Source organism: Mucor velutinosus, assembly GCF_035048745.1.
Source record: "Mucor velutinosus strain NIH1002 chromosome Unknown tig00000093, whole genome shotgun sequence".
Classification (NCBI taxonomy): domain Eukaryota; kingdom Fungi; phylum Mucoromycota; class Mucoromycetes; order Mucorales; family Mucoraceae; genus Mucor; species Mucor velutinosus.
In genome coordinates this window covers 1822316-1843659 of record NW_027041907.1, presented here as the reverse complement: position 1 = coordinate 1843659, position 21344 = coordinate 1822316, and the positions used below count along the sequence as shown (strand labels likewise).

The 21344-nt window shown below is 40.0% G+C and overlaps 6 protein-coding genes across 6 annotated transcripts; 1 reads left to right on the top strand and 5 right to left on the bottom strand.

Annotated features, from left to right (window-relative positions):
* Nucleotides 1-99: 99 nt before the first annotated feature.
* On the top strand, nt 100-3084 carry ATC70_002348 (uncharacterized protein; the record flags this gene model as incomplete). Its single annotated transcript, XM_064821725.1, has 10 exons — nt 100-153; nt 208-385; nt 443-596; nt 655-758; nt 818-947; nt 996-1328; nt 1441-1718; nt 1771-2153; nt 2214-2891; nt 2947-3084. 10 exons carry the CDS (start codon nt 100-102, stop codon nt 3082-3084), a joined length of 2430 nt encoding a protein of 809 aa, XP_064681411.1.
* Nucleotides 3085-3265: 181 nt separating this feature from the next.
* Nucleotides 3266-5319, bottom strand: ATC70_002347 (uncharacterized protein; the record flags this gene model as incomplete). Its single annotated transcript, XM_064821724.1, has 2 exons — nt 3266-4686; nt 4743-5319. 2 exons carry the CDS (start codon nt 5317-5319, stop codon nt 3266-3268), a joined length of 1998 nt encoding a protein of 665 aa, XP_064681410.1.
* A 2539-nt stretch (nt 5320-7858) lies between these two features.
* ATC70_002346 (uncharacterized protein) lies at nt 7859-9395 on the bottom strand (the record flags this gene model as incomplete). The annotated part of the gene is made up of 5 exons (XM_064821723.1): nt 7859-8332; nt 8395-8459; nt 8514-8666; nt 8722-8856; nt 8912-9395. The coding sequence occupies 5 exons, from the start codon at nt 9393-9395 to the stop codon at nt 7859-7861; spliced, it is 1311 nt and encodes a 436-aa protein (XP_064681409.1).
* A 158-nt stretch (nt 9396-9553) lies between these two features.
* ATC70_002345 (uncharacterized protein) lies at nt 9554-12681 on the bottom strand (the record flags this gene model as incomplete). The annotated part of the gene is made up of 12 exons (XM_064821722.1): nt 9554-9628; nt 9688-9848; nt 9928-10372; nt 10426-10648; nt 10708-10789; nt 10848-10938; nt 10993-11196; nt 11252-11923; nt 11976-12122; nt 12182-12289; nt 12348-12485; nt 12541-12681. The coding sequence occupies 12 exons, from the start codon at nt 12679-12681 to the stop codon at nt 9554-9556; spliced, it is 2487 nt and encodes an 828-aa protein (XP_064681408.1).
* Nucleotides 12682-13248: 567 nt separating this feature from the next.
* ATC70_002344 (uncharacterized protein) lies at nt 13249-15593 on the bottom strand (the record flags this gene model as incomplete). The annotated part of the gene is made up of 7 exons (XM_064821721.1): nt 13249-13749; nt 13806-14339; nt 14393-14527; nt 14582-14663; nt 14718-14902; nt 14966-15088; nt 15147-15593. 7 exons carry the CDS (start codon nt 15591-15593, stop codon nt 13249-13251), a joined length of 2007 nt encoding a protein of 668 aa, XP_064681407.1.
* Nucleotides 15594-16524: 931 nt separating this feature from the next.
* ATC70_002343 (uncharacterized protein) lies at nt 16525-17615 on the bottom strand (the record flags this gene model as incomplete). Its single annotated transcript, XM_064821720.1, has 4 exons — nt 16525-16728; nt 16785-16921; nt 17002-17093; nt 17152-17615. The coding sequence occupies 4 exons, from the start codon at nt 17613-17615 to the stop codon at nt 16525-16527; spliced, it is 897 nt and encodes a 298-aa protein (XP_064681406.1).
* Nucleotides 17616-21344: the final 3729 nt, after the last annotated feature.

Sequence of the window (21344 nt, the reverse complement as noted above, 5' to 3'; positions counted from 1 at the left end):
TAAAGTCACAGTGTTATGCAATTCGCATTTTACAATAAAAGCATTGCGCGTCCTTGTTTCTCTCGTTTTTTCTTTCTTTGTAAACCAAACAGTTGAAAAATGACATATCCTCCATTCAGATTAGAAGCCTCTCTTACCAGCCATGAGCAAGATGTAGTATTCAGCACATCTGTAAAGTTATATGAATGACTAACGTAATGGCATTAGGTGAGAGCGGTAGCTGCCATGTCAAATGATGTGCTTATTTCAGCTGCTCGTGATAAGACTGTGCGTTCATGGACTCGCACCAGTCCAAATGCATTTGCTCCTCATCACATTTATCTAGGACACGGCCATTTTGTAAACGCATTGGCATTGATCAAGCCAAATCAGGCCTATCCTGAAGGTAAATGGAAGCCATGTGTGTGTGTGTACCTGATAGATAGACTAACCGCTCACACAGGCTTGATCGTATCTGGTGGATCTGACAAGTTTATCAATGTCTATGATCCCAATCAACCTGCTGAACCTCGATACACACTCATTGGCCATAGCGAGAATGTCAGTGCTTTGGCAACAACTCCTTCTGGATATATTGTATCTGGTTCCTGGGACAAGTAAGTGCAGAATGGATCGACCAAAGCATTATTGCAGTACGGATAACACTGGCAATAGCAAAGCAATTGTGTGGAAAGAGTTTCAACAAGCCTATGTGCTTGAAGGCCATACTGCTTCTGTTTGGGCCGTGCTGGCTATTGAAGACGATTTGATTTTGACAGGTTGGATTTTTTTCATCTCGCATGTGTAATCAGCCACTCACTCACCCATACGCAAATAGCTTCTGCTGATAAATCGATTCGTTTGTGGAGAAATGGAAAGTTGGTTCATGTCTATCAAGGTCATACTGAAGCTGTGAGAGGACTTGCATTGGTACCCAGCGTTGGATTCGTATCATGCTCAAATGACGGGTAAGTCAATAGTCAGACAACAGACGGTGGATGCTGATTATCAAGCAGCACATTGAGAGTTTGGACTTTGGAAGGAGAATGCATTCAGCAATTAGATGGCCACACATCGTTTGTCTATTCTGTCGACGTTTTAAGCACAGGCGAATTTGTGTCTGCTGGTGAGGATCGTACAGTGCGCATTTGGAAAGATGGAAACAACATTCAAACATTGCAACAGCCTTGTGTGTCTGTATGGACTGTTGCTGCTCTGCCTAATAACGATATTGTTGTTGGTGGTAGTGATTCTGCTGTTCGCATCTTTACTCGCAGCGATGAACGTATGGCTGTTGCTGAGAAGCAAAAAGAATTCGATGATTTATTAGCAAGCCAAGCTATACCCTCGTAAGTACACACACACACACACACACACACACACACACACACACACACACACACACACACACATAAAGAATGAGAGACCAGTATCTACAGACATACTCATACAAACCCACAGTAACCAAATTGGTGATGTAGAAAAGGACAAGTTGCCTGGTCCCGAAGCATTGCAATCAGCCGGTAAAAAGGAAGGTCAAGTCATCATGATCAATATGGGCGTTACAGTAGAAGCACATCAGTGGAGTGCTCAGAGTCAAAGCTGGCAAAAGATTGGCGAAGTTGTGGGCAGTAACAAATCAAAAGCAACATTTGAAGGAAAAGAGTATGACTATGTATTTGATATTGATGTCGGTGCTGGTCCCAACGGCAACCTCAAACTTCCATACAACGTATCTGGTAAATACTGCTGTTTAGCCATTGAAGTTTATGTACTCACACATTTTTCCAGAAAACCCCTATGATGCTGCCCAGAAATTTCTGTTGAAATATCAACTCGATCAATCCTTTTTGGATCAGGTAGCTGATTTCATCATCAAGAATGCTGAAGGCGTCAACTTGGGTGGTGGATACCAAGACCCATTTACTGGTGGAAGTAGATACACCCCTCAATCGAGTCAACCTACTATCGGTCAAGCATACATGGACCCTTTCACTGGTGGTGGATCTTATCGTCCTGGTGCTACGAACGCTGCATCTGGACCCGGTGCTGCTACTTATTCGGATCCTTTCACTGGCGGCGGTTCCTACCGACCTGCTGGCAGTGCTCCTGTTGCTCCACCAGCAGCAGCAGCAGCATCACCATCATTGCAACAAGCCAAAGTGTTGCCTATTGTAAGTACCCCCCCCCCACTTGATAAGCAGCATGCTATTGTATATTGACTTGTTGTCTAGAAATCCTACTTGACACTGAAACAAGCAAACGCTGAAGCCGTTGTCAACAAAATCCGCTCCCTCAACGCTGACATTGCTAGCGAGATCCAACTTTCAAGTGAAGAACTAGACGCCTTGAACGCTTCAGCTTTATATCTCAAGAACCCTGCCGCTTCAAGGGTGAGTGCAAATGGAGGCGACGCTGGACTGCTGGCTATCGTCAAGATGGCAACACACTGGCCTCAAGACAAACGATTCCCTGCACTGGATTTGATACGTTTGTTTGCACTCTATGCACCTGAGGATTTGGCCTCCGCTGTACCTGAAAGAAATGTGCCTGCTTTCTTGATGAAATCAGGTGGTTTGTCTGTGGACGAGAGTGTACCCTTCAACGAAACCAATGCCATGTTGGCTTATCGTGGCCTAGCCAATCTCTTCAACCAAGAAACAGGCCGTCAATTGATCTGGGAAAGACGAAACATTGTAGCTGATATGATGTCGGTAGATGTCTCTGGCAAATTCAGGGGCAAGAACGCTCGTTTAGCGCAAAGTACATTGGCTGTCAACTTTGCCGTCTTACTTGCTAGTAAGAATGAAGGTGAAACCGAACTTGGATTTACTGGCACTTTAATGGAGTTATTAAAGGATGAGCAGGATGATGAGAATTTGTATAGATTTGTCATGGCTTTTGGCACGTTGGTAAGTTCTTCTTGTAGCTTTCAAGCTAAGCATTGTATACTGATGATGGACATAGATTTCCCAGTCGAGTGCTTGTCGTGAAGTGGGGAATATCATGGAAGCCAAGACTGAAATTAGACGTATTCAATCACAAAAGGCTGGACAGGAACGTATGCAGAAGGCCACTGCTGAAATCCTTCAGATCTTGGCGTGAGATTAACTCATACTCTTTGAATAATATCCCTTTATTCCTGCGTTTAGTCGAGATAGTTTTAAACAACTTTTTTTTTTATTACAATTTTGATATACGAGATGAACGATGGCTTTATTGCTAAAATTGCAGGGAATAAAACTTTGGGTAACTTTGTATGTGTATATCATACCTACTGCGTTCTTTAATTAGAATTGGCCTGGCCAACACCCCTCATCATGAAGTAATATAAAGTGGGATCCAGAGGCTTAGCAAACACTTGTGGCGAGGGTGCAATTTTGAGATTACTGATACTAGTGTTGCTTAGACGTAATTTGTGAGTCTCCTTTAGGTGCTGATCAAATTGGTATTTATCAAAAAAGTCTTTTCGGCAAGCAAAGCAGAAAAAGTGATCTTTATCTGCATTTTCTCTATCCAAGGCCTTGTTGCTCTGGTTATGATCGTTTTCGACTTCCTGCAGGCGTTTGTAATATTTCGTCGCAGACATACCATGAAAGTAGCGTAAATGCCCCTTGTAACTCTTGTCAGTTTCGAATGTTTTGAGACACTTGCTACAATGAAGGCTGGGTTCATCCCACATGGGTGTAGGGCGCTTCTCCATCAGTTGTATTTCTTGTTCCCACTGTGCCACCTTTTTGAGATGCTCGCTGTATTTCCTCTCATTGGTAAATGTGTTGCGACAGTGATGACACTTGATATCAACCATTTTTGGAAACCCATTCATCCGATGTACCTTGCTCATATGTTTTCGATAGGTGAATAAATCTGGATTTTTCAAGTTGCATACGTAGCAGAAGAAATTGGGGTCGTTTGGATCTGGTAAAGGGATAGAATGCGCAGTTTTACAATGGTTTCTGTATACATGTTTACTTGAGAACGTCTTCTTACAACACTTGCAATAGTTATGAGGGTCTAGTAGATCAGGATAAAGGGCAACAAAATTTCTTTGCATTGCTGATTGAGGAGCTATGGCTGGACTGGATGCTTCAGCTGGTGAGAGACTTTGCGTGGGTGATCTTGATGGACTGGTAGAAACAGAACTATTTAACAGGCCGTCCTCAAGAAGGAATTTCACAGCAAAAGCATCGCTATCATTCTGGGTTGTGCTAGATGATGTTGCGCTTTTGGCTTGAGCCTTCTTGGATGTAGGTGAATCGTTCTTCTTGATGTTGCTAGCTGGAGTTGCTTTCTTGTTCTTTTGTACAGCGTTGGGTGCTGTTGGCGTGGCAGAGTTTTGATCGCTGCTAGGAGCTGTGAAGGAAGATGTAGCGTCGGGGCTCTTGCTGCTAGCAGTTGCTGGCAATACTTTGTTATTGAGGTTTTCGTGAACAGTAGGGACTTTTGAACTTGTGGGTATTGGAGCTACTTTTGCGGATGAACATTGGATTTTGTGCATTTTTTGCAGATGCGAAATGAATGTTGCTCGACTCTTATACTTTCTATCGCACATTTGACAAACGTCGTCGACATTGTCGAGATCTGGCTGCAAATGAAGGTATTTTGCGGTTTTGGGGATAGTGATGTTGTGAGCTGCGGCATAATGTAATATTAATTCAGAAAACGTGGTAGGCGGAAATACACACAAGTGACATTGACGTGTATGAACTAATTAAATAGGTAAGCTTATAATGTATCTGAAGGTGATATTCAAACAACTATACTCAGTAAATTGGCAGGCTCTGTTGTATTAGCTTCCTGGGCTGGACTTGGTATTGGCTTAGGTGCTTGTTGTGTTTTCGTGTGCGGTGCTGTTGTTGGTTTATCTTTACTAAGACTGGATGTGGTTACTTGTTCGAACTTATCATTCTCTCTCCGGCGATCACTAGCTGCCTGTGGCGCGGCGACACTTTGTGTAAAATCGCCCTTGTTGGTTTTGTATGCAGCTTCAGTCTGCTGCTCTCCTTTGTCTTTCAGCCCTTTAATATCGCTGCATGCAGCCTCAATCTCATCAGAGCCTTCAGCGCCCACTTCTTCTTTATCACCGACGCGACAGTTCAGATTCTTGTTTAGTGAAGGTTCTGCTTGGCTGTCGCGATGATGGGTTGTCGAATTCGCCTTGTCCAGAGGGTCGTTTGCTGATATGATGTGTGTCAAAGTCTCAGTGTTGCCACTTGTATCCAGCATTCTCATCTTTTTGATCTTTTGGCCATCATCTGGTTCGTCAAAGCAAAAGTCGAGTGACAACGTTCGTCTCTCAACGATTACCAGAGAACGTTTAGACGGGTGTGATTTTTTCATTGTTCGAGACAAAGTAAAAAGTAAATTAATGCTTTCAAAGAGATGAAAACTTTCATTTCAGCTTCCACCACAAGCCACAGTACCTGTATTGTTTTTGACATCTGAGGGCTTAAAGACTCGTAGCATAGCAATAAAAGCAAAATGTCGTAAAGAGACTCTAATAATGGCCATTGAGAATGTATAATGCTTTATTTCAACCCTTTCAGTTTTCATTGCGTTGTCTGCCTGTTTAAATACGATAAATGCTTCCCTGAATATGAGGTACTTGTGTTGAACTAACCTTATGAAAGGTGCGGTCAGACAAACAATATAGTATCATATTATTATACAGTATAACAGTTGTTGCCAATGGTCGTTAATATCAAGCCAATCAACATCTACGCCATTCTCTGGTTCCTGCTGAAGCTTTGTTCGGCTTCATTAAGCCTTACATTTTGGAGTATACATATCTTCAGTGCTTATAAATGCCACGCTGTAGATTATCTCGCAAAATAAGAGTTTCCAGCATCAAGTTATTAGCCAGATATACGTTCTTTAAGATAGTTCTACTATATATTTAGCTTCAGTGGGGTATTATTATCTACTAAAAGTTCGGTACTGCCTGCACAAATGATTTTGGTTTCCAACTTTTGGACAATCATTTAAGTTAAGTTATGGAATATCAATGCTGCTGCTTTATAAGAGGGCTTTATCGTAACGAAGCAAACGTGCAAAACCATAGTAATCAAGCAGTAAATTTGGGTACTCATTTTCATTATTAATATGCTTACCAACAACATAATTCATCGAAATTTGCATGAATTAGCTTTACCAAAATCAATATGCCTTCTATTCGAATTAGAAATTGCACGGGCTGCAGAACTGCCCTTCCAGAAGATTTCGGCTACCAAAGATGTGCTTCATGCCGTGCAAATAAAAGCTATAAAACAATACATAACCAAGTTCGACAGCTTTCAAGCCTTCGTATCTTGACATATAGATCTTCCTGGGCCGCCGGAATGACGCCAAACAGTTGTACTCAAGTAGCAGCAACTTTCTGACACCTTTGTTCAACTTTTTGAGGACCAAAAAAATGGTCAAAAATTGACCAAAAAGCATGAGGGGTACCTCATGCTTTTCATCGAAAATCAAACGATTGCATTTTTCACCTTGAAAATGAAGACTTTTGCTATGGTACATATTAAATCAAAATGTTTCTCTCGATCCAAAGCAACCTCTGAAACCAATTTTACAAGGTCTTCATATGCCAAATTTCAACATTTTGGCCAAAAACCTTATTTCATATTTTCTCAAATTGCTCAATAAGTTCATTCAAAACATCTATTTTACTTGGCACCATTGGAAGCGCCTTGAAAAAGACTTCAAGAATGTATTAGGAAGCATCAGATGATAACCACAGTTTATATAGTCGAATCTCATAAAATAATTTAAAGAAGTCGATAAAAGACAGAATTTGGCCAATCTTAAACAGAAAAGATAGACTGAGTTTGAATCTATTTTGGCGGCGGCGCTGCTGCTGACTGACCCAAAATGCCTTTTTGATGAAGACAATGATGATGCAAGGATGATTGCGATGCTGATTAAATAAGGATTATAAATTTGAAACGACAACCTCTTGGCTTGAATTCTTTTTCTTTGGTTTTATTGGGAGTTTTTTCCTATAATGGCGTCTTTTGCAATGACAATCTATCAAAAAAGTCGCTGTAGATCTCATAGAAGTCCTGTATATGTGGCACGAACAGAGAATATGGTATACAAATGCTGCATAAAACTTGAACTCTCTTTCACAATGTTTCAATAATAGTTTCCGTTGATACCAGTGTATAAGCAAAGGGAAGAAGATGCAGGGAGAAATACGTTGCCCTTTTTGACTGATATAATAGCTTTTTTTTTTTTTTTTTTTTTTGCTATCAACTGATTATTTAAAATCTACTTCAATAGCAGATTCTTATTGCCTCTGATTTGAAATGTCTTCAGCGAGAACCCACAGGGCGGCGCCGTCATCGAGCATAGCGAGACTGATCTGCTAGTATTTAGTACACTATATTTATATTTGTTTAAGTCGTTTTTTTCTTGGTAAATATGTAACGCAATGCGAGTATAACTTTGGTAGGCTTTAAAAGCTTGCAAAAGCATGCTCATGATGGATGAAAATAAACACACAAGTGCAGTCAATTTGCTTGATGAAGAGAAGGCGATAGACAGTAAATCCGATCTGCAACCAAGCACATTTAACATTTGGTTGCCAAAATCTCATGATTCAATGTGATTTGTACTCGAACCAAGCGGTTTCTTGCATTTTGAGATCTAGTTTAGAAATGATACATCAGATAACATGACAATATATAAAAACGAGCAAATGTATAATTATTCTTGATACGTCGCTATTAAAAAGACATATCTTTGAAAGTATCTATCAAACGACTTTATTGTCGTTTGATGTTTATCCTATCTACTATGATCGAACTCGCTATTATAAACAAACTGGTATATATTTCAACTTTATTACAGTCATACTTTGATTATATCCACATTTGCATTAACAATGTGGCGCTTGACCGTAATGAGCAGCATTCACATTTTGCAGAAACATCGGTTGTGGTGAACAATAAGGTGGAGGCATACAAACGTATTGTAGAGCTGGTTCTTCCTTTTGCTCCTCTTTTTCTGGTGCTGGTTCCTCTGGACAATCGATATCAAACTCTATCTCCAAGCACATAATACAGTAATAGTATTGCCAGCCAAACGAAATCAATGTACTAACAGAGACAAACGCTAGCATCACATAGATAGGTGTGCTCATCAAGTAGACGTTATGATGCTTTGGATTACCATCGAAAATGAGAAGCCATGGGTTGATGAAACCAGTATGAGCAAAGAAATCCAAGCCAAAATAAAAGAGATATGAACCCATCAAACCTGTTGTAAAGAGTACCGTGTAGCTCCTCACAAAGAAGAGAAGAATAGGGCCTAGCAAGGATAGCCCAATAATGAAACAAACACGAGCGACTTTCTGTTATACAAGAAATGAGAATGTTAGTACAACTTGATATGAAACTTGCAGACTGAACCTACAATGATGATGACCAAGTCTTCCTTCCAAGATAAAAAGTACACGGCAAGATAAAAGCCACCAAGACCTAAAGTGAAAGCAATGAGTACATGCGCCCCCATTATCCCAATTTAATACTTACATGCAAGACAATAGACTCCAATAGGCCAAAGAAATATCAAGATGATAGCTCCCAGTATGCCTAATCCAGCGCTGACACAAATGTAGATCAGATCACCTAGAGGATAACCGCCTGCGGGTTCGCTATTAACAAGGCCAATCCAAGTCATGGTAGCTAAGCAAAATCAGTTATTGGATGCTCGCCTGAAAAGGTTTCTGATAGACTTTACCAAAGAATACAAATCCAATCAGACCCAATGTAGGGCGGAAAAAACGGAATCCAAGAATTTGCAAGTATAAGCCAGCGATAATACACACAATGCCAGCGAAGCCTTGAGCTGGACTAATACTATCACCATATGTATCTGTATCACTTATGTCAGTATGCAAATGAAATGGCTCATATACTAGGCTACTTACGCCAAAGGTAATCAGACCAGCATTGACCAGTACAGGACTTTTTGCCGCCTTTGGATGAATTGGATGATGGCTTGGAAGTTGATGTGGATTGACTGACCGTTGTTGTTCTAGTTACAGTCATAGCATGGCCACCACCACAGTTTACTGTTTCTGTAACTGTCTTCCAAAGGTTATTGAGGGACAAGTTGTCGACAGCAGTAGTAGCAGCAGCCTCTTGATCCGAAACAGTGGCAGCAATCAATGCATTGTTATTGTTGGCTCCATTACGGCACATGCTTGCCCAATTTTGATATAAATCCAAGTCATTTATTTGCTCCTCATCCAAATCGTCTCTTTTTGAGAGTATAGCAGCATGTGTTGGGACGCCAGTTGAAGTAGATCTTGCTTGCAGATCAAAGACAGTCTTTGTTGGCAGTGTATTGCATGCAACCAATTGTAATGTAGCAAGCAGCAGTAATAATGAGGTTTTAGCAATGATATTCATTGTTCAGGAAGAAAGCAACGGAATAAAGAAAAGCGAAAATAGATGTCTAGTGTTGTTTTCATTCTTTTCTACACTGCAAAAGCATGTTTAAATATATATAAATGTTTTTATTCTTGGTCGTTTTGAGCATTTGGTGATCAGGTCTAGAAAATTGCCATTTATAGGCCGATGTTTTCGACCTTTTTGGCACCAAGGCCACCTCCCTTCTTCTTTTCGCGCAACTCAGCCATACGCTAATGTCAAAATGCAGTGTTAGCATTGATAAAGGCCGTTTCAAAATACTATTCGGTACCTGTCTTCTTTCTTCTCTCCTGCGTTCAAGTTCAGCTTTGCGTTCATCTTTATTTACACCATGAGATGATGGTATCGAGGAGGATGTTGTATGTTTGGTTTCGGACGCAATCTGTGTAACAAATGAATCCACACTGCTCATGTTATCATCTAAATCAAGATCTGCCAGCATGGTTTTTTTTTTTTTTTTTTTTTTTTTTTTAGTTCGAAAAGCATTCTAATTAGCCAAGATGAAGCTTACCGAGTGTCTTGCTTTTGTGTCCCAATTTCATGGAGCCTTGTGCTTTGGGTTTTTGTGTGTTTCCACCAAATGAAGAAGGATATGAGCCAAATGAGGAAACAGGCGATGCGATTGATTTTTGCAGTGGTGGAGGAGAGAATGCGGCAGAAGATGGCTGATCGAATGAGTCCCATGCGTTATCCTCCTCCTCATTATTCTCGCCATCATTGTCTACAGGTTGATTAAAGTCAAACGGATCGCATTCCTCTTGATCCCAACCATGTGTATCCTCTGCATCGTCTGCCTCAATCAATGTGTGGTGATGGCTGCTGCTGCTGTAGCTGTTGTTGACACCCAATTGCATTCCTGGTGTCTTTTTGACTGTGTTGCTGGTATCGTTCTCAATCACAGCTGCTGATCCTTGTGGGCTGATGGGGTTGCCAATCTCTCCACTTGGTGATGAAAACTAAGGAACAGCGTTAGACCAGTATTCATCCAGAAACACCTATCTACACTTACTCTTGACTGAAGCGATGATACAGCCCAACCTGCGAGACCTTTTGTGGCACCACCAAGTACGCCTGCCATGCCTGCGCCTTGATTGGCGGCAGCAATTGCATTTTCTTCGCTGGTTGGTGTGTTTACTCGTTCGACAATGGCAGTGTCAGGCATCCTCTCTGCGAATTCTTGCACTTTGGTCACGAATGAATTCATCACCTTGAAAGCTTGGTCACGCACAGGTCTGGTACGAAGAAAATACATCAGGATTCGATCATGTACGACAGACCCAGATCAACTTACTTTTCCTTGTCAATCAACATGACGGATACAGCTGGTAGAATCTTTGTTGCGCACTCCTGGGTATCGTAGTACTCGATTGTAGCTAATGATGGCATCAGCTTTCCAGTCCATTTCCAACGCAATCTCACGCCAAAACTTACCGTTCAGCGCCATTAGTGCTGCTATTCTTGCATGATGAAATCCGTCTCTGAGACTTCTTGTAAAACCACTCACCAGCACCTTCTTTCTTGTCTATTGAATACAGCGTGAGCGTTATAAAAGCAAATCATTGTGCTCTGTACATACACTATCGCTAAGATATTTGGCTATTTTTCCCAAGCAAATCACTGTGTTTGTTCTGATTCCTGGCTCTGGATCCATTTGAAGTTTGGCGAGGTATTTCAACAGCTCGTAATTTATGATTCTCTCGCTCAGCTTGGGCACAATGAGGAGAATAGACTTAATAGTTTGCTCTCGAATGATGGGAATTGTGTCTGTGAATCCAGTTGCCTATTTGCGTTCGATATCAGTCTAAATACAAATGCAAACGGACGCACCCACTTACGATATGAGGGAACACTTGGTTCGTTATCATTTTGTTTGTCATATGGTCGATGAACTTAGGCATGTTCTCTAACAGACTGACACGTATAGCACGATCAGGCGAGGCAAACATGCGGATGATAGGCTGTATCACTACACTCTCATATTCCTCGTCTGATAAATGCTCCCCTACTTTGACAATAGCACTCAATGCCTTGGCTCCTCCTGACCCAAACTCGAATGCTTTGATCAATTCAGGCAGAATCTTGTACTTGGAGAATTCGCTGGGGAATGTATCAATGGTCGAATCCAACTGTCTAAAGAATCCTTCCTTCTCTCCTTGCTCCTTGATACTGATATTCTCCAAAAAGAGATTCACCTTGACAAAATCGCTGGAGAAGAAGCCTCTCGGCTTCAATCCTTCGTCTAAAAACATGTCTGCGCTGGCTCTCGCTCTGAAGGATGGGTTGAGAAGCATGGTGTAGATGCGTTGCATGTTGCCGGGAATACTGCCTTTTTGTGTTGAGAGTGAATCGGTTGTTTCGAATCGATGATTGTAAGCTTCGTAGATTAGACAACCCAAGTGATAGGAATCCACTGCACCATTGGGCAGATCTTTGATTGCTGTCCATCCTGACTTTTTGACTTCGGGAGTTGCATATCGTTGTGCGTCAGGGACAATGCCTCCAAACGTCTATTGGCAGAGTTAGAGACGTATAGTGAAATAAAGCTGATGCAGTATTTACCAAAATGATAGGGCTTTCCTCTTTCATAGAGCACAGTAATTCAAATCCTCCCAGCTTCCACTCACCTGCTTTGTTGGTGAAAATTGAAGCGACTCTAACATTTCCATGCACCAAATCACAATCACTGTTCAAGAATTTGATGGCATTCTAATATTCAGAAATGAGTTGGTATGCTATTGTACATGGGTGAATCCTGGATACATTACTGCCACTTTGTAAAGACCCCACAACACCAGATTTTTATCTGGATCTTGGTTCAGTTGATTGGAGAGAGGTTCAACGGGATCAGTGACAAACATGATACTCTGCTCTGTCTAGTAAAAAATGCGCTTTGAGCATGCATCACTCAATTCTCTGTGCTGATTCACTTACTTCAATGCCGTCCAGGTAACGCAACACATCAGGGTGTCTCATTGTGCGAATACGCTTGAATGCATTTCTTGCCAGCTGTGCTTTGTCCCTATTCTTTTGGCAGTCGAATACAAATATCGACACTTCAGAGCCATCTTCCTGTGTGTCATGTCTGGCATTAGCAATGTAGAGTGCGCAACAGTTGCATGCTCACCTTTTTGGTGCCGTGGTGAAGGCTCCAAATAGACTGATCAGAGTAAAATCCGACTTTGTCGCCTATGCTATAACCGAATCCCGAATTGTCTTTGCCCAGAAGGTGCAAACTGCTCTTGACTATGCCTGAAAAGAATGCCATGAATCAAGGTGCTTATTTATGAAGGACGAGAACAGATAAAAACGAATGAATTTTTTAAAAAAAAAAAAGGGCTTTGCTGGTAAATGTGTAACTTGTTTTTCGAGTGGGTTTGAATGACCGTTTGGTCGTCATGTTTGCTTTCCCATAGGCGAACTGGTTGCAGGATTTCTTTGTGAGTTGGATGTGTAGCTGTCTTGGTATTTGCTAGACCAAAGGTGTCTCGGCTTGCTCTGTACCTATCTCTCGGCTTCTACTACTGTATCGACTGCCAACAGGTGGGCGCTCAAATCTGGGACATGATACTTTATGGATAGAGAATGGATTTTATTCATTAATTCAACATGTATATGTAATTTATATCTGCGCATGTTGCTATGTAGATAATTGTGCTGTAGTAAAAATAAATAAGAAAGAGGGCGAAAATTACAAGTTAAAATAAAGAAACAAATGTTACAGATGACGATGTGGCTATAGAGAAAGGGGAGGAAAGAGCATAATAGAAACGGAAGATGCGGCCAGAGTATACGTTGATGTAAGTTGTGTATATGTTTTCAGTGTTTGAATGCTTCAACCAGATGCACTGCTGTCGGTGGTAGGATATGTGGTAATTTCGTGGTTTCGCAAAACCTTATCCACCAGGAAAGCCACGCGCTGGCCGTATTTTGATCCACGGAGAGATACCATATGGCGCTTGATTAATCGACAAATAAACACCTTTTGATCTTCACATGCATTGTTAATTAACCATTGGACTACATAGTTGCCATATTGATCGGATGCAATGTCAATCAGAGCCATTCGGGGACGACAGCTGGCATTGTTTCTAGAGATGAACTGGATAAACTTCTTCATGAATTGCTGGCCGCCAATACGGAGTGCTCGTTCAACCACTTTGGAGGCAAATTGATCCATGGAAAGCTGGACACTCTCATTAATGACGGACTGAAAGGCCTTTTCGCGGTCGTCGTTCTTTTCAGCATGCTCCAGTACGTGCTGTACGACCCAGTTGCCCCACTGACCTTTGGCAATAGGCACAATGTTGTTGAGCACTTCATTCAGGATAGGACGCTATATTTTTAGAGCGTGAATTAGTCTGTGAACATCTGCAGGGAGGGGCAACTTACCTTGTCGCTTTCTGTCATGTTTTCAAATATGTTTTGAATAACTAAACTGCCTGTTTCGTCCAATGCGACTCTATCCCATTGATGTTCCAGTGCTTGGTGAATGCGTTTCATGATGGGAGGGGGAGAGTGCTGCCACCTTATCTCGAAAACCTTTTGCCACACATGACAAGCATACTTGTGTGTAATTGTTTCAGGAATACGCACAAGTAATTCGGACACGAGACTAGCCTTTGACGTCTCATCAACACAGTCTAACGCCCGTTGTACCACATGGCAGCCAAATGGTTCACATGTCAATTCCAAGATATGACCTTTCATCTTTTGAACTAATGCCTCGATTTGTTCAGGTGTGCCAAGCTCAAGCTGCCGTTGGATAAGGAAATTCCCGAATCGGTTGGTCATGAGCTCGTATGCCTGCTCTAGTGTCGCCTTGAAGATGAGCTGTTTTTGTTCTGTGGTGGCGCATTTGAGCTTCTGTTGCATGAAAATAGATGCTTGCTGGTCTGTTTCCTTTATGATGCGATCCACGAGCAACTAAGAGATATATGTGAGCTACTGACAAGGCATCTGCTGTGATGGACACTTACGCTCCAGTCGATATTCACATTCTTGTCGAGCATGCGACGATATTCAGCTGTATTTGGGTTAATTTTTCTCTCGGATGCGGCCAAGGCGGATGTGGTATGATTAGAGACAGAGCTCAATGAAGACGAGCAAGACTTCTAAGGCAAAATGATAAGTTCCAAAGGCAAATACATTAGAAATCAAGGACTCACCTCCAACAAGCAGTTTGACATGTCAGCTTCAATCAAAACAGCACGTCTTGCAGTGTGAATGTCTTCAGCCGAGTCGCATAGCCTACAAAACATGAGTCAACTAGGCCAGAAAATGGCTTTTACATTCGCAATGTACCTGGCATCGGAATATTCTTCATTCAAACATGACAGATCAAACCCCCTTGACTTTAAAAACGATTGATACAGAGCCAATTGGCACATCTTTTCGTTCAGTTTCTTTGACATGAGTTCTTCTTGATCTTTGTATTCTAGATCTTTGTTTGCCAGTGTTGTTTGCATGTTGAAAATTGTCACACGTTGCTAAATAACCAGCAATATAAACAATAAACACACAGTAATTATGTAAACATCTCAAATACTCACTCGTTCAATCTCCAGATTCTTTTGGTTCATCTGTTTGACCAGCGTCTGAATTGCTTCATTGGCTTCCATCAGTTGATTTCGAATGTTTAAATCGTCAAACGTAGGCTGAAAAAACTGTTCATTCTAATAGGAACAAGAATATTAGACTTGCTGTTGCTAAAACAAGGGGTTATCCGGTTACCTTTCTCTGATGCTGTGGGTGATACAAGAAGGGAGGTTCCATTTTGAAAGGATCATCTCTTGCTGTGTTTGTGTTTGCGGTTGTTGTGGTCGCTGCTGCTGTTGTTGCCAATGACTCGATTCTTGGAGAAGGCGTTTGAGTACCTGAGGATTCGACATCTGCCATGATGCTGTAGAATTCAGGCGAGAACTGATTTGCATAATGCAGGCTAGGATGCTGGTTAAAATGACCATGATGACTGAATACATCTGAGCTGCTGTAGAATGTATTGAAAACATCAGTGTTCTTCATCGGCGCATTGGTAACAAACAGTGAAGGCGTATGAAAGGGCGAATCAAACGTCTCAAAGCTAAACTTGTTGTTAAATTTCTGTGGAGCAGTTGTCGTCGATGACGGATCGGTAGCCACTGCCACTGGTTTGGACGTAGTAGCAGATGCTGACAGCATGTCTGTTTATGTTTGTGATGTAGCAAGGAGTATAGAAAAGTGAAAGAAAGAGGAAAGAATCAGTGCAAGACGTTCAGGTCAAAGAAATTCCCGTATGTCTTTTATAGAATGACCTTCAACCAGATTACACACACGAATATTACTGTTTTTTTTTAGCCCCTTAATATTGCTTTTGCTCTTTCCAAATGTTTGTATATTTGCAATAATTAACCGTGCTATTATTGCATCAAAAACGTGCATCTGTTTGAATTGTCGTCTCGAGCGTCAACTCGCAGTTTGTTGCTGTGCCATCTGTCAATGATCGACGATGAAAATTTATTCAAATTCATATTATTTTAATGCGATCAAGTGTGAGTATTCTGATTAGTGAACGCTTTTCTATCCCTTGCGCCTGTATCATCCCCTGATAACAGCAACAGATATATCGGTTTGCATCAATTCATGGTGATGTCGTATGAGCTCATGCTGCTAAATCAACAAACAGCATGATGCGATTTCAAATGGCGCAGCAGCAGTAAATCATTGTTGCAATTGGTAGGTGATCACTTTCTACATGGCATCACCACACTTGCGCTGTTGCCGATCTCTTTAAAGAATTAATTTATGGTGGTTACATGTTGAAATTATTGCATTTTCCAAACAGAAAAGAAAAAATAGACTGCACTGTAAGCCACTTCACACAATAAAGAAAATGTCGGAAAAGGGGGGATACCTGTCAATATCAAAATGTTCTATTCTAGGCTTTTTTGATAGAAAGAATAATAAAAAAAAAGGAACCCCATTTTTTTTTATGTATAAAAAAAAAAGTGTAGGGCAAATGTTTTTGATTGTTGTGAGAGTTGAAATGTACGTTTTAACAAAAAGAGAACAAGGGGAGATGGCGTATATAGATCAAAGAAAAAGAGAGAGAGAGAAAAAGTATATATTATATTTAGTTAGTGGCGGTCAATAATTGCAAACGTTCAGCAACAGAAAGCTGAGTGCGGGTCATGTTGGCGAGGTAAACAACCATTAAGAGATCTTGCAAATGAGAGTTGAACATCTTTTCAAATGATGTGCTGTCAATCTTGGGAACAACTGAGACAGTATCCATAATGTATCTACCAATGGCGTTGTTGGGGGCGACGCTGCCATCCTAATAAAACCACATCAATACCCAGCTCCATCCATCTTTCTACTCTAAAGACTTACAACAACACTGTCAACATATTTGCTGATTCTTTCGAGCATTTCCTGGAGCTTGGTGATGGCAATTTCGAGATGATCCATGTCTGAAATCAAAGGAGCGGAACGAGACTCGTTGGATTTAGCAGATGCGAGCATATCCACTACAAGAGATCAAATACACATATTAGCGCACTGTCCCCTCCTGGTTTTCTCCCATGAATCTTGATAAAACAACACTTACATCCACTTCTTTCAGCATCAAGATATTTGACCTCACAAGGAACAGGCAAGAATAAGCAATCTCCGGGGTTAGTAGAGAAACCGACAGGAGCACTACAACACATCTAGATCAATGACCTGCTTTTAAAAACTTGCCCCAACATCGACTTACCTTGCATAAGCGCGAAGACCCATATCTGTGGTCTTGACAAGAGCATCTATATCAATGGTGACATGAATAGGTTGGAAGGGAGCGACGTCCTCAGCAAAGAAAGAGTGAACAGGTGTACAAGCAGGAGACAAATCAGCGCCAGCAGTATACCAACCCAAAATGATTTCCTCTGGGTTGACTCTTTGATGTAACTCATACATATTGCGGTAGTGTTCCTTGTCCAAAGCAATATTCTCTTCTTCTAATGTGTAAATCAAGGGCATGACATTTCTAATTTCGACTTCACTGCCATCTTGGCTACGAACACCTAGGAGAGCACCAATGACTTTTTGTTGAGAATCATCGCGACGCAAGAAATGATCCAAAACAGAGAACAAAACAACAGGGCTGGTGGTGGTGGTAAATGCACGTTGGTGAGGTGCACTGGACAAGTTGACAGTCAATGTATCTAATTTGTTGGCCATTGTAGAAAGGTTCTGTTGTAGTAGTAGGAAAGAGAAAAGGATTTCAAACGAGAAAAAAAGTTTTATACATTTTGAGGCGATTCAATTATGACTGCGAAAGCCTCTATTCGAGTTGATGGTTTGTTGGTTTGGTTCATCTAGAAGACCTCAAAGTGTTACTTTTAGTCGTGTAAACGAGATATCCGTCATGCAGAACAAACTAGCTCGAGAGAAGAATCAGAAAACCGATGAATTAGGTTATTACTTGCATCAATTAACAGTGAAAAAGAATGAGTTCGTTTGATTTGAATATACGCTTTTGCCATGTTGATGGCAGAAACGAAAAATGGGACATATTAACACTAAGTGCAACTATCACAAATAAATGTATGTGTGTGGAAGCCTCCCTTACTAAGTAGTTGAGCATCTAAAGTGCTGATCTCTGGTAAGCAATGCAACATTAGAGGGCAATCAACGAGGATATGCTCTCGCATGATGGTTATATGTTTAGTACAGTAGATAAAATACGGTGTATAGATAAGACTAGTATGCTGTATTGCTAAAATAATCTACTAATATTCTTGACTATTAGTAAGATTGCTGCTTACAGCAGTCAAAAACTCTGGTACAAGCATATGAAATCCGAGTAGCGAACATTACTCAAAATGCTGGAAGCAGCATGGAAGCTGGAATAACAGACATCTCTTTTCAAGGATTATTAACAACTAAAAGTAGCAGTCCTACTTGGTTCGTAAATACAAACCGTACCTTATATGCAAAATAAAAGCAGTTGCCTGGGTCTTGTCGCATTACCTTCGTGTTCGGCCTTTTTCACTTTGAGCATTTTCCTGTGAAAGATATGCAGTTGGCACTTGTCAATTTTCTAGGTCAAAGCTGGAGGGAAGTGGCCTTGTTTTCAATCAGCCCTGCATACATGAGATAGTGCAAGCAACAATTGTAGTGATTAAATGCTTAATTCAAGATTGCAAGTGATCTCAGTGATGTGATGACATACAACGATAATTATGCCATACCTTACAAGAGCAAAAATGCTTTTTCCTCTATTATCATTTCAATGTTCCTGAGCCTTAAACTTGCTGAACCTTTCGGTACATCTCAATTTCTTAGCATACATAACGCGTAAGGATACTACTCAAGTCATAAAATACCTCGATGAGGCTCTAGAGCAGCTCAGGGATAGGCCTGGTGTGCTAGGATTTTAAATTTGCAATTTAGTGTATGCAGTAGTAGACCATCCAGACTATAAGCATAATATCCCCAGGATTTTCAGTTATTACACTGTAGAAATGAGACATATTGGCTTTTTTTCACAAGATTTGAAGCATATCAAGGAGGCAGACGAATTTGCATTAAGATGTGCTTCTTGGATTTGTGCTTCTTTTCTCAAAAACGTTACTTTGCGTGGTAGCTTTCATCCTTTTTTGTTTTATTTTTCAAAGAGGTTTCTTTGGTTGTTATATATTATTATAGCTACTATATGATGATAGCACCACAACAGCTAATATTATAAAATTAAGCAGGAAAATGCCACCATATCGCTGCTTTGTTTATGTGAGTAATTTTGGTGTTGTGCCAGAAGGGCTAAAAGTATCTATAAAGATTAAGGTATTCTTGATGGGTAGATATGTCTGTGTTGTGCAACAACATGGACAACCTATGATAATTGAAGTGCATCTTAGCTATCTAGATGCTGAGGTTCACCAGATGTGATAAGCGTTGTAAAAGATAAATTGCTAGCTTGGCATCCAGAATTTAGTATAAATAGGGTAACTCTTGTCTTTATCAATAAAACTTTAGTTTTTGCGTCTGATCTTATTCAAATAAAGATTTTTTTTGTTTTTGTGACATCAAACATTTCTTATAAGCTACAATTTATAATCCATTGATTCTTTGTGTTTAACAGCTTTTATTTACAAGATCAAGGTTTTTATATAATTTATTTCGCCAAATATAGCCGACCATGAATTTTAGAGCTCCGCTTTCGGAGTTTTTGCTTAATTTAAAACCCAGATTTTGCCTAGTTGACGATAGCGCAAACCAAATTTGCGTAGCTATCATGGTTACTGAGAAATTGATGATTTTAGAAAATGGTTAATTTTGAATAGATGCTGCTAGTAAGACTTTTTAAATTACTATATGAATGTGGAATGTATGTGTAGTGAGAGTTGTAGAGAATACTTTGGTTAACTAGGAAATGTTTGATGTGGGTTATCGAAGGTGATGCGAATGTGTAATGACGGAAAATGTTCAAAATGACTGATTTTCAAAGGACCATACCGCTAGGCTTTACTAAGTGAACGAGAGCTTCAATCTTAATAATTTCTGTTTCTTTTTCAATTCTTTATGAGATGTTATGGTTATTATAGATAAACAAATAAAAAATTGAATATCCCCTGCTTGTAGCTCATAAAATATATGATTTTGAGCAAATTTATGAAGGGAACGTACATCTGGTACTTAAAACCCTTACATTATAATGGATATAATGTAGAGCTATCGAATGGTCTTTGTTTTGTGCGAATCCAGTGAGTATTTGTCGAGATATGTTAAAAAGAAGGGGTATCATGCAAAATCATGGAATTTTGTTCAAAATCTACGTGTGATAGCAAGCAAAAAATCTGGTGACGATTTTTTGGTCAGGACAAGATTGTCAATATTTCATGATAATTTTATGCCAGAGCTTCAAGCAATAGCTCATTCGATAGGAAATTTTTTGATCTACAATGCTTAGTAATGCTTAACAAAATGTTTTGATGACAGATACTGACTAATCTCTAGAAAACAGTCAAAAATTGCAAAAACAATCGTATCAAATATCAGATGAACAATGTATACCAGAGACTTGAAATAAATACCATTGTATTTTCCTTGAAATTCTCTACAAGTTTCATATAAGTTTGAATAGGTGTTTACTATCAAGAAACGTGTAATGTTAACGTCGATAGATTTCGGAATCCCATGGATCATCATTCAGAATATTAGAAATTGAATCTCCGTTGACCTTCCGCATGTGTACACGACACAAGTCTGCATTTGACCAAGCATTTTAAAAATTGGAGCGTACGAAAAGGGGTGCCATAAGTGGCAGTCATAATCTCAGAGATGTACATGCGCTTACCGTATCTACCAATGATTCCTATTATTTATTCAGGCTACTACATCGCCAATAGCATATAAATGGAAACAATACGAACTTTTCACATTGCTCTGTAGTACTTTACAAAGTGGTTTCTTGTAGTGTAAATAGTAAGAGTGAAATAGAGTGAATGTATAGATAAATAACCGAATTAGTCTCATCTATGGAAATGAGCACCAGGTTCATAGTTATCCAATTAGTAAAAGATGTGGAAATATAGAAAGAGGTGTGTAAATAAAGTGATAAAAGTAGACAAAGTACAATGGATTGATATGATAATGTATACAAAGGATTCAAGGAATCCTATAATTGATAAGTTCAATGAGATATCAAAGATAATGAGCTATAATAGAGCTATACAGAAGATATGGTTTGAGGTAGAAATAAGATAATCTTTTATTGTTTGATATTATTTGAAGATATACATTAATTTGTTCCTGGATTATATGTACTAAATTCTATTTCTATATGATAAAATTTGTAATGAAGGGCTGATCCTTCTGTAGTAATTGATTTTGATAAACTTAGTAAACTTAAAAGCTTGAATAATTTTTAAAGCTAGAAAGCTATATTTGTTGTTGAAAAATGGCAAA